The sequence below is a fragment of the Notolepis coatsorum genome (genome assembly GCF_963971535.1).
Source record: "Notolepis coatsorum genome assembly, chromosome: 2".
Taxonomy (NCBI): Eukaryota; Metazoa; Chordata; class Actinopteri; order Aulopiformes; family Paralepididae; genus Notolepis; species Notolepis coatsorum.
The window spans coordinates 210,170,689-210,182,853 of NC_140166.1; the positions used below are offsets into that span (position 1 = coordinate 210,170,689).

At 42.4% G+C, this 12,165-nt stretch overlaps 1 protein-coding gene across 2 annotated transcripts in view; it reads left to right on the forward strand.

Moving 5' to 3' along the window:
* LOC311224147 (rho-associated protein kinase 2-like) overlaps window positions 1–10,486 on the forward strand; it is a 188,638-nt gene extending 178,152 nt beyond the window's left edge. Inside the window, exons 27-32 of one of the 2 annotated variants that reach the window (XM_084309005.1) lie at window positions 75–145; window positions 257–345; window positions 1,065–1,143; window positions 1,718–1,979; window positions 4,935–5,148; window positions 9,411–10,486. In XM_084309005.1, coding sequence (XP_084165131.1) covers window positions 75–145; window positions 257–345; window positions 1,065–1,143; window positions 1,718–1,979; window positions 4,935–5,148; window positions 9,411–9,414 — 719 coding nt within the window. In that variant the 3' untranslated portion in view covers window positions 9,415–10,486. Of the gene's footprint in view, window positions 1–74; window positions 146–256; window positions 346–1,064; window positions 1,144–1,717; window positions 1,980–4,934; window positions 5,149–9,110; window positions 9,385–9,410 lie in introns of those variants that run through there. The other variant, XM_084309004.1, reaches the window with a different exon arrangement.
* The last annotated feature ends 1,679 nt before the right edge of the window (window positions 10,487–12,165 follow it).

Below are 12,165 nucleotides of genomic sequence, written 5' to 3' on the forward strand. Positions count from 1 at the left end.
CCTCTCTCTCTTGTGCTCTCTCTCACTCCCTCTCTATCTCTCTCTCTCTCTCTCTCTCTCTCTCTCTCTCTCAGAAACAAGGCTTGAGGGATGGCTCTCACTTCCTGTACGAAACAACACCAAGAAGTTTGGTTGGGAAAAGAAGGTAGAGAACCATTTCATTTACACACTTAGACTTGAGTTTAACATGGAAAAAAAATCAAAGAACATTTCTCCTACTTGATGCTGTCTATTGTTGTCTATTGTGTGTCTGTAGTATGTTGTCGTTAGCAGCAAGAAGATTCTGTTTTACAACAGCGAACAAGACAAGGAGCAGTCCATTCCCTACATGGTTCTGGATATAGAGTAAGTACAAAGAGCAGTCCATTCCCTACATGGTTCTGGATATAGAGTAAGTACAAAGAGCAGTCCATTCCCTACATGGTTCTGGATATAGAGTAAGTACAAAGAGCAGTCCATTCCCTACATGGTTCTGGATATAGAGTAAGTACAAAGAGCAGTCCATTCCCTACATGGTTCTGGATATAGAGTAAGTACAAAGAGCAGTCCATTCCCTACATGGTTCTGGATATAGAGTAAGTACAAGGAGCAGTCCATTCCCTACATGGTTCTGCATATAGAGTAAGTACAATATCTAAACTTAAGAGGAGACCACATATCACTTTGTTTGTACCAATTTATTTTTGAGAACACAGAATTTAGCTCTTCAGATTATATTTCATTGTATAAAGGGTTATCTTTTTCCATGCATTATTATAGATCCACACAGGCAATCCTGGTACACCTCACCTTCCTTACGCCTGTTAGCATCACAAAGTAATTCATTCTAACTGATTTACAGTCTGTTGGCAGCAAATTATGTAATAGACAGCTGAAGAATAGTGTGTAATTTACGAGCGCGGAACAAGTGAGTTCCCAGCAAGCGTGTTTTTTTCCAGCTCAGCCTCGTCTCTGTGTATCTAAATGTTTAGTTATGCAGAATCTACAGTACAGTATATGCGATTGTCCATGTTAATGCAATTGACCGGTCATCATATACTGTACATTCCCATTTCTCTTTGCAGTAAACTCTTCCATGTGAGGCCCGTCACTCAAACGGATGTGTACCGCGCTGATGCCAAAGAGATCCCCAGGATATTCCAGGTGAGCCACAGCTCATGTTGACGCCTTTTGCCGTAGCCTGAAATTCACCAACTTCAACAACAAATGATTTTCTGCCACAAAACATGTCGTAGGCAGAGAACTTTGTAACGTTATCCCACATTGAGCTTTACTTTTAATATGATCCCACATTGAGCTTTACTTTTAATAGTAACGTTATCCCACATTGAGCTTTACTTTTAATAGTAATGTTATCCCACATTGAGCTTTACTTTTAGGATAGCAATTATGTTGTCTGTAGTTAAATTAAAAAAATCTATTTAAAACATTGTAATAGGCCAGGCCATAAGGTGAACCATGAAAAGTGGCTAGACATTTATTTTCATATTCTGAATGCATTTTTCCAGACAACACCATCATGGACATTGGGTCCTGCCGATTTTTGTCAGCGACCATAAATGTTATGTATGGAAATGACAAAAAAAACTAAAAGCAAAGGCTGCTTTTTTGCTTGTAAAATGATAGCCATGTGTTGAGAAGATCTCTGAAATTTACATTTACACATGTACCTAAACATCAGAGTCAAATATACTTGTTTCAACCCTTCTTCCTCCAGATTCTTTACGCCAACGAGGGGGAGAGCAAGAAGGAGGCGGAGGCGGACGCGCTCCCCAGCGGGGAGAAGTCGAGCTACATCTGCCACAAGGGCCACGAGTTCATCCCCACGCTCTACCACTTCCCTACCAACTGCGAGGCCTGCACCAAGCCCCTGTGGAACGTCTTCAAGCCCCCGCCCGCCCTGGAGTGCCGGCGCTGCCACATCAAGTGCCACAAGGACCACATGGACCGGAAGGAGGAGATCATCGCGCCCTGCAGAGGTACGGCGACCCGCTGTCTTCGTTCAGTAGTTAAGGCGAGACAGCACCCCCTAATAGGGAAAACAAATATTTGAATAGATATCACTATGAAACTTTCTCAGTTTGTTATGTACATATAAACTAAGAAAAAATAGATAGCAAGTTTTCTGAATTGTATGTTTATATATGCAAATGAGGCACTTCCCCATTAACACTTTCAGAGCCCAAGCTTAATTCCTTATTAGTCCCTTGAATGCCCAGGGCCACTTCAATGTTAGCGTTAATATCGCCTAATCTATGTTTTAAATTATGGCTATGTGTCTAATCTGCCCGTCGCTTATCAAAGACTCATTTTCCAGTCAACATTGTCATAGCAGATTGTTTTTTTATTGCTTCATTTCCGTTTTCTAGCATTTTGAAAAGCACTCGTTTTCATGGAGAAATGAAGACATTCCATGATAATCTCCTTTTACTGGAATATTCTAGAACGTTGTCATTTTTCGGCCATGTCATGAATCGTTTTCAAATAAACGCTAGATTATCGATAGTATATGTGTACGCATGCACGCTCTTGCGGCGAGCCGAAAATCGAGTCTCCTATTTCCTGACGGCGCGCACAGTCAAACAGCGATAACACATAATCACATAAAAGCTTATATCTCTGTGAAAACGAGTCTGATTATCCTAATACTGATAACATAGATTCCTTACCTGAGATCAGATGGTATCCAAATGGTTTATTCCAATTCCTGATCGCCATTCGAAAAAATCGATATTTTTATTGATCCACCGAGTATAGTGTAAAAACTAAAAACACATAATCCCTGCTGCTCTGAAACTCCAGAGTGAAACTGGTCGACGGCGGTTGCATGAATGAGAAGTAAAACGTGGATTCCGGGTTTTTTTTTCTCATTCATTTTCATTGAGTTCAATCGAAAAGGGTGAATTACCATCTGGGAGACGATAGGGGGCGCTTTTTTCACATCTGAGCGCCTGAGGCAGCTGAATTTCCAACGGTAGATTCGGTTGATGAAATATGATTTCAGATCGCTAAAAAGAAAAAAATATCAAACGAATATTCTCGTGAGTGGGCATTGAACCCGCGGGGGGTAAACCCGAGAATATTCGTCGATGGCATTCAAAGTGTTAACACATTGGGCGCCGGGCATTGTGCCCATCATTGGGTCCAGTCTGCCACCACTGTAAGCCTATGGAGATGTTTACCTTTTTTGCAGGGCTATAACTTTTTAAATATTATAGCTATATCTGCATTACTATGGCCCATGGCCCATCGATTATCCATCGTTCTGGATGTGGGAACGTTTTTTTTTTCATTCATACATGGTGTGTTAATACCGTCTAGAATATAAGTATGTTTTTAAGCTTTTCTGCTGTAATTCCAAAAACACTAGTTATAGGCTGTGACGCATATGATAGATTATCGATTGCCGTTTCTTTCCTATACACGCTATATTAAAAAATTCAAATGTACTGTATATGATCGGTATACATTATGCTTCATCATGCGTGAAGGAAAGGGGGGGGGGTCGTTTATAATTCCTTGATCGTCAGTAACTACTTTATTTAGTATGGGTTGATATATTGATCAGACTGATTGCAAACAAAGAAATGGACAATCAAGCTGAAAGTAACATTAGTGTCGTCTTACCGTTCGCCGATGAGGCTGGAGGAAAAAGATCCCAATTATTTGACGTTGAACTCCTAGATCCATTTCCGGTTTGTATGGCGCAATAAACGCCGAAATCATATCATATCAGATGGTCTATCAGATGGTCTCTCAGATGGTCTATCAGATGGTCTCTCAGATGGTCTATCAGCTGGTTTATCAGCTGGTCTCTCAGCTGGTTTATCAGCTGGTCTCTCAGATGGTTTATCAGCTGGTCTCTCAGATGGTTTATCAGCTGGTCTCTCAGATGGTCTATCAGCTGGTCTCTCAGATGGTTTATCAGCTGGTCTCTCAGATGGTTTATCAGCTGGTCTCTCAGATGGTTTATCAGCTGGTCTCTCAGATGGTTTATCAGCTGGTCTCTCAGATGGTTTATCAGCTGGTCTCTCAGATGGTTTATCAGCTGGTCTCTCAGATGGTTTATCAGCTGGTCTCTCAGATGGTCTATCAGATGGTCTATCAGCTGGTCTATCAGATGGTCTATCAGATGGTCTATCAGCTGGTCTATCAGATGGTCTATCAGATGGTCTCTCAGATGGTCTATCAGCTGGTCTCTCAGATGGTCTATCAGCTGGTCTATCAGATGGTCTATCAGCTGGTCTCTCAGATGTTTTATCAGATGGTCTATCAGATGGTCTATCAGCTGGTCTCTCAGATGTTCTATCAGATGGTCTATCAGCTGGTCTATCAGATGGTCTATCAGATGGTCTATCAGCTGGTCTCTCAGATGGTCTATCAGATGGTCTATCAGCTGGTCTCTCAGATGTTCTATCAGATGGTCTATCAGCTGGTCTATCAGATGGTCTATCAGATGGTCTATCAGCTGGTCTATCAGATGGTCTATCAGCTGGTCTCTCAGATGGTCTATCAGCTGGTCTATCAGATGGTCTATCAGCTGGTCTATCAGATGGTCTATCAGCTGGTCTCTCAGATGGTCTATCAGCTGGTCTATCAGATGGTCTATCAGATGGTTTATCACATTGAGGTACATAGTCTCTATCATGATAACATCATAATCATCATTGGGGCGACAGTGGTAGAGTGGTAGAGCAGTCGGCTGGCAATCCGGAGGTCCCCGGTTTGATTCCCGGTCAGCGTGTCGATGTGTCCTTGAGCAAGACACTTAACCCCTAATTGCTCCCGATGAGCAGGTTGGCACCTTGCACGCCGTCGGTGTGTGAATGAATGGGTAAAATGTGAGTAACAAATTGTAAAGCGCTTTGGATAAAAGCGCTATATAAAAAAGCAGCCATTTATCATAATAAAAATATCCCCCTCCCCCGCCTCAGTGAACTACGACGTGTCGACGGCCAAGAACCTCCTGGTGCTGGCCACCTCCCAGGAGGAGCAGCAGAAGTGGGTGAACCGGCTGGTCAAAAAGATCCCCAAGAAGCCGCCGGCGCCTGAGCACTTCGCCCGCTCCTCGCCGCGCGCCTCCATGAAGGTCCAGCCCAGCCAGTCCATGAGGAGGCCCAGTCGACAGCCTCCCACCGCCAAGAGCAGGTAAGGAAAGATCTGACCAGGAGGGGCCGCTGGAGAACCCCCCCCCCCCGGGGGTTGAAAGCTGTAGTTTCTCAAAGCAAAAAGCTAAGTGAGGAATAGTTTAGTTTCACTATTATCTAATTGACTGGAGGTTAGAAGAAGCAGAAGAGAGTGAGATAACTATTTTGATCACTGGAGGTTAGAAGCAGAAGAGTGTGAGATAACTATTTTGATCACTGGAGGTTAGAAGCAGAAGAGTGTGAGATGACTATACCGATCACTGGAGGTTAGGAGAGAAGCAGTAAGATGACTATTCTGATCACTGGAGGTTAGGAGAGAAGCAGTAAGATGACTATTCTGATCACTGGAGGTTAGGAGAGAAGCAGTAAGATGACTATTCTGATCACTGGAGGTTAGGAGAGAAGCAGTAAGATGACTATTCTGATCACTGGAGGTTAGGAGAGAAGCAGTAAGATGACTATTCTGATCACTGGAGGTTAGGAGAGAAGCAGTAAGATGACTATTCTGATCACTGGAGGTTAGGAGAGAAGCAGTAAGATGACTATTCTGATCATAGGTTTCACTCTCTCCACTGTTATCTCTCCACCTCCAGTACAGACAGTTCTGAACATTTAGACTAAAGTATGTCTAACAAACAAACTCTTCTCAGATGCCTACTACTAGTGTGTCCTCAATAGCAAGAGAATGTTGACATTTGGGCACTATGTGTAATGATATCATACCAGGAGGCTTCCATCGTTATACAACTGTGGAAAACTTGGTGAAGTTATGTTCAGAATTCAAGTTGTACCAGAGAAGTTCTATATCCATACAAGCTTTCTGTGATGATAAACCCACAGTAGTTTTAAAGGAACACGCCAACATTTAGGAACATTAGATAGATAAAGATAGATACCAGTTTTCCTCTCTGTGCGTTCAGTAGAAAGCTATCTGGCTGCACTTTAGCCTAGCTTAGCACAATGAATGGAAGCGGACAGTGCCGGTTAGCCCTAGGCATTGTCCAACTAACACCTCTCACGAAGGCTAACCGGCACTGTCCGCTTCCATTCAATGTGCTAAGCTAGGCTAACGTGCAGCCAGATAGCTTTCTACTGAACGCACAGAGAGGAAACCGGTATCTATCTTCTTGTCTCTCTCTGGAGAAGACGGTAAGCTAACTTCCCAAAATGTTGGCGTGTTCCTTTAACATCTCTCTGTGTTTTAATGTCTCTGGTGAGTGTTGCCCTGTTTCTTCTGGGCTCTGATGTCACATCAACACCAGGTCTGTCCACAGCTCCTCTATGTTGTGCTTGAGCCAAACCTTACATTTTAGAATACCATCATCACACTTGATATGTGTTAGTGTAGTTCCACCTGGCCATCAGAGCTAATCTCCTCTTTCAGATTACTGGACCTTGGCCTTCAGGACTGGCATTGGGCACTGGATGATATCGATGACGATTGCTACTCTATTCATTTCTGACGAGCGGACGGGGTAACGCGCGCGGTGTGCAGTGTTTGCAGTGCAGTGAAACCAGTGATCAGGAGCAGCTTTTCTGTGTCGCCCGATCTCGCTTAACATATGTAAATAAAGTACTTATCAACCACAGGAAAAAGGTACATATTGTGCGTTATGTTATAGCTATAAGTAATATATTAACGAATTTACGAAATTATACAATGTGTACGTATTACAAATAAGTAATATTACATATTACACATTTTTATTTTTATTTCTATCTTAACCATAACCATTAAACATCATCATAGTATTGGGTGGGTGGGTGTCTAGTGGTGAGAGCACTCGCCCGCGACCTTCACTATCATTGTTGGTTCGACTCCCTGTTGCTGTGATTTGGTTTGGACTTTTGCCGGTACGACAAATACGACAATACATAAATAATATATGACTTCTACAATACATAAATATAAGACTTCTACAATACGTAAATATATTACTCCTACAATACATAAATATAAGACTTCTACAATACGTAAATATATTACTTCTACAATACATAAATATATGACTTATGGCTATAACATTTTGTGTAACATCCTGTAGTCGATTAGTACTTTATTTACATTATCTGATGACACTGAGTTGACGGTGTGCAGTGTTTTTCAAAAGGAAATGGAACACTGAAGATCAGTATCAATACTGGTGAAGGAAAGTGACCTTACAGTCCAATCCTTCAATGTTTTAAAGGGGCAGTTCACTCTAAAAAAACAAACATATTTTTCCTGTTACCCGGAGTGCTCTCTATCTATCCAGATAGTTTCATTGTTTTGGCACAGAGATGTTCGCTGTCACTCTAATACAATGGAGCTGAATGGTATTGGGTCTGTGGTGCTGAATGGTATTGGGTCTGTGTGGTGCTGAATGGTATTGTGTCTGTGGTGCTGAATGTTATTGGGTCTGTGGTGCTGAATGCCCAAATATTATTGAAAAACTCAACAGCAACCTCTGTTTCTAGAACTCGTGACACAGACCTCGTTGTGTCATTACGAACTGTCATGGAAGGTTTACTTCAGTAGAAAATACTTCCAGATGAAACGGTTCACAATGAGGTCTGTGGATTATCTTCAGTAACTATGATTTATGGAAAGAGACATTGCTGTTGAGTATTTATTTGGCACTTTAACCCTTTCACTACCACACTACAGGTTAACCTTTCACTACCACCACACTTAACCGTTTGTAGTGTGGTAGTGAAAGGGTTAACCATTATGTAGTGTGTGGTAGTGAAAGGGTTAACGAGTCAAGTCAAGAGTTTTATTTGTCACGGCATACAAGTATACAGTGAAATGCGGGGGGGGGTCTTGCCCGCAACGATTGTGCAATAATACCATAATAAGAATCCAATAGGATGGGCATTCAGCACCACAGACCCAATACCTGCTGTCGTGTGGTAGTGAAAGGGTTAACCTTATGTAGTGTGGTAGTGCAAGGGTTAACCTGCTGTCGTGTGGCAGTGAAAGGGTTAACTTTCTGTATTGTCGCAGTGAAAGTGTTAACCCTTTGGTAGTGTGGTAGTGAAAGGGTTAAGCGCCACAAACCCAACACCATTCAGCTCCATCATATCGGAGAGACGGCAGACATCTCTATGGCAGATATCTCCAATTAACAATACATCTGTATGGATTGATTGCACTCGGGGTAAACGTGACTATTGTAGCTTCAGTTGTTTTCATCCCTTATTGAACTATTAACAAGGCCATAATGCACGATGTGCTGATGGATGCTTGGTGAATGACGGCATGAGGAGTGTTGGCTCAGTGTTGAGCATGCTGAACATGACAACTTGTTATTCTTAGGCTCTGTGACCTTGACCTCCTCTTACTCCTAGCTCTCCCAGGTCATTATATATATATATATATATATATATATATATATATATATATATATATATATATATATATATATATATATATAGTGACCTTGACCTCCTCGTACTCCTAGCTCTCCCAGGTCATTTTATATATATAGTGACCTTGACCTCCTCTTACCCCTAGCTCTCCCAGGTCATTATATCTATATGGTGACCCTTGACCTCTTACTCCTATTCTCCCAGATCATTATATATATATATGTATATGTTGAACCTTGACCTTATCTTACTCCTAGCTCTCCCATGTCATTATATATATATGTATATGTTGAACCTTGACCTTATCTTACTCCTAGCTCTCCCATGTCATTATATATATATATGTTGAACCTTGACCTTATCTTACTCCTAGCTCTCCCATGTCATTATATATATATGTATATGTTGAATCTTGACCTTATCTTACTCCTAGCTCTCTCATGTCATTATATATATATATATATATATATGTGACCCCTTGACCTCCTCTTACTCCTAGCTCTCCCAGGTCATTATATATCTATATGGTGACCCTTGACCTCCTCTTACTCCTAGCTCTTCCAAGTCATATATATATATATATGGTGACCCTTGACCTCCTCTTACTCCTAGCTCTCCCAGGTCAAACGGCTCCAGGGTGAGACGAGAAGACTCCAAGGGACATCGCCACAAATCATGACCGCTCATACGTGTCCATATACTTGTGAAAGATGAAATGTAGAATTGTGTTTATGTGTTTGTAATTGTGTTTGTGTTGGCGTTCCTTGGTTTGGTGCCTTTGCTCCGTATCTCACCAGGCAGGATGACTGTTGTATGATGACATGATCCCTATTACCATATTATTATTTGCCTGAATGAAAGGAACGATTGCATAAAGTGATGTTGTCTCTCTCTCTCTCTCTCTCTCTTCAGTTAACCTTCCTTGGAGTGGTGTACCTTCATGGTGGGGTGTTTCCTCCGGTGTTTAAAGGAAATCTTAAGACTTGACTACAATGCTCCACTCACATATCAACACACCAATACAAAAACCCACTTCACCCTTCCAGACCTCCTCTCTCTCTCCCTCTCCACCCTGCTTCTGCACCCGTGAGAGTTTCAGTCTGTGTTTGCCTGCGTTTGCCTCTGTCACCCTTTTGGACTTAAAAAACTCACTCTCAACACTCTAAGTGAGCTGGTTTGGTGTGGAAGCGTTTTAGCAAGGGGCCCCCAAAACCAACGGTTAATCATCAGTCTTGTGTTGTCGGGGTGTTATTGGTGGTGGTGGTGGGGGGGGGGGGGGGCACACCTCGTACCAACTCACTCTACACGCCAACAACCACCACTCGTCTGGCGAGAACAGGGACGCGCTCGGCGCGGCATCGTTCGCCAGGGACAAGAGGAAGCGAGTGGATGACCTGCTACCAGCAACCTGGGAATCATTGTGTGCGCCCCAGAAAAAGAAGGTGAAGACTTTATAGCGGTTGTACACAAATCTAAAGGGTCTAAAACCCAGAACACTACGCTCACTGGAGAGAGGGGAATACTGTAAACCTGGTGCTTCGACACTGCTGATACACCCAGATATCTGTACTTAGCGTAGGCTCTTTTTACTGATGATAATAAATAGTACAATAGCTTGTTTTTTGTATTCCACAGCAGCAGCACTACGTGTCGTGGTGAGTGTGTTTGCTTGAGCCACAGAAACTGGAATAAAAGGTACTTGAAGAAACACTGACTCTAGGAGGTCGAGTGAAGAACAAAAAAAGAGTTGTGAGGAGTTTCCTCCAGTGCCTCCCAATTCAGATTCTCTGACTCAAAAAAAAGAAAAATAAGACACGCCATCCAGTATGAATAAGTAGCGGTTGTAAGTTTAACGGTTTTAAAAAATGTACACTGAATTTCAAAAAAAGACACAGGGTTGAGGTTGATGTAGCCCCCCCTCCTCCTCCTCGTACCAAAATAGCACCGATCTGTTATGAGGGAAAATGTTTACCGCTACGAGCCGAATGCAGGGGGTGGGGGGCTGGGGGCATCCTGCAGGGGAAGGGGGTGTCCTGGATGCAGGGGAAGGGGGCGTCCTGCAGGGGAAGGGGGTGTCCTGGATGCAGGGGAAGGGGGTGTCCTGGATGCAGGGGAAGGGGTGTCCTGCAGGGGAGGGGGGCATCCTGGATGCAGGGGAAGGGGGCGTCCTGCAAGGGAGGGCGGTGTCCTGAATGCAGGGGAAGGGTGTCCTGGATGTACGGGAGGGGGGCGTCCTGCAGGGGAAGGGGTTGCATTTCTGATCTGAGCTTGGCTCCTGTTTTTTTTTTCCTTTTGTTGTTATGAATGTATGTCTGGTTTGAACCAGAGATGACACACAGCATTGTATGACGTGGAAATGTTTCAACTCTTTTCCACCAATCTAAATCTACTTGGGTCCCTTCTTCACCTGACTCCTCCTCCCCACCTCCTGCATGCTGTTCTCCTCACACACTAAAGTGCTGTCTGTCTTACATGCCTTCTTTGGTAAATTCACTTGTTGCTTTAAAGAAAACATTATTATTGTTATTTGTTATAATTATGATCCTTGGGACAGGAGAGATTTGAACGCTATTTTGGATTCACAGAACATATGTAATGAAAACTAGGGGGAAAAGTCCATATCCACAACCTGAAGTATTGAACAGCACCAAGCAGTGGAAGCTTTTTTTTTTTTTAATGGTTTGTCCTGATATTTTTGTATTAAAACTGAACTCTTTGTTTGGGCACGTTGTGGTGTATGTGGCTCATAGCAGATGGTGTGTGCGTGTGGTTGTGTGTGTGCAGAGTGCTCTCTCCTTTAACCAAGAAGCATGTTTTATACATATATAAATATACACAGTATATATTTTACATGGCATACAGCACATTGTGTTATTTATACAGCCTTTTTCACTTTGTATTTAAGGGCTACATCCAGACTGCATGTTTGATACCAAACAGCTCTATGATAATATCCAGTTCATCAATAAAGATATGGATGTGCCTTCTGGCTTGAATCCTTTTTCCATTTTGTGTGGCTAAAATACAACTTCGCAGGGTTCCTGCAGGGTCTTAGAAAAGGTCTTAAAGATGTATTGGATGAAGTTACTTCTATATAGGGAGGTGTAGTCTGACGTCACGTTTAGGGAAAATGGATTATCGACTATTGTAATAATTCTGCCTCATGAACATTGGCAAGCTTTCCATTTTTGCACAAAATGAGTTCCCTTCTATCAGTAACATTATTGTTTAAGCATTTTTGGTTGAAATAAAATTTGACGTAATTATTTTGCAATTAATTGCGAATATTTTCATGTTGAGCTATAGATTGTGGATGAATATGCACAGAAAGGTACACCATGCAAATGTTCATGCTTTATTTGTTTTAAACGAGACTATTTAGAAATGGGCAATGGGGAAATATGTTGCGATTTCAAGCGAGGTGGACCGGCCGGAAACAACTGACGTAACCACTACACCTCCCTATTGTGAGAACTTCTCATCATTTTGATGGGTTTCGGGCTGCAGAGGAAGCAGTATGGTAATAGCCAACATTTATTTTGCACATAATCTCACCCATATCCCATGGCTCTAAGCTGTTTAGCACACATTAATTTAGTTTGTTGGAAAAATAGCAATCCATATTGCAACCCATATCAAAAATGTGCATCTACATTTCATTGAGCTG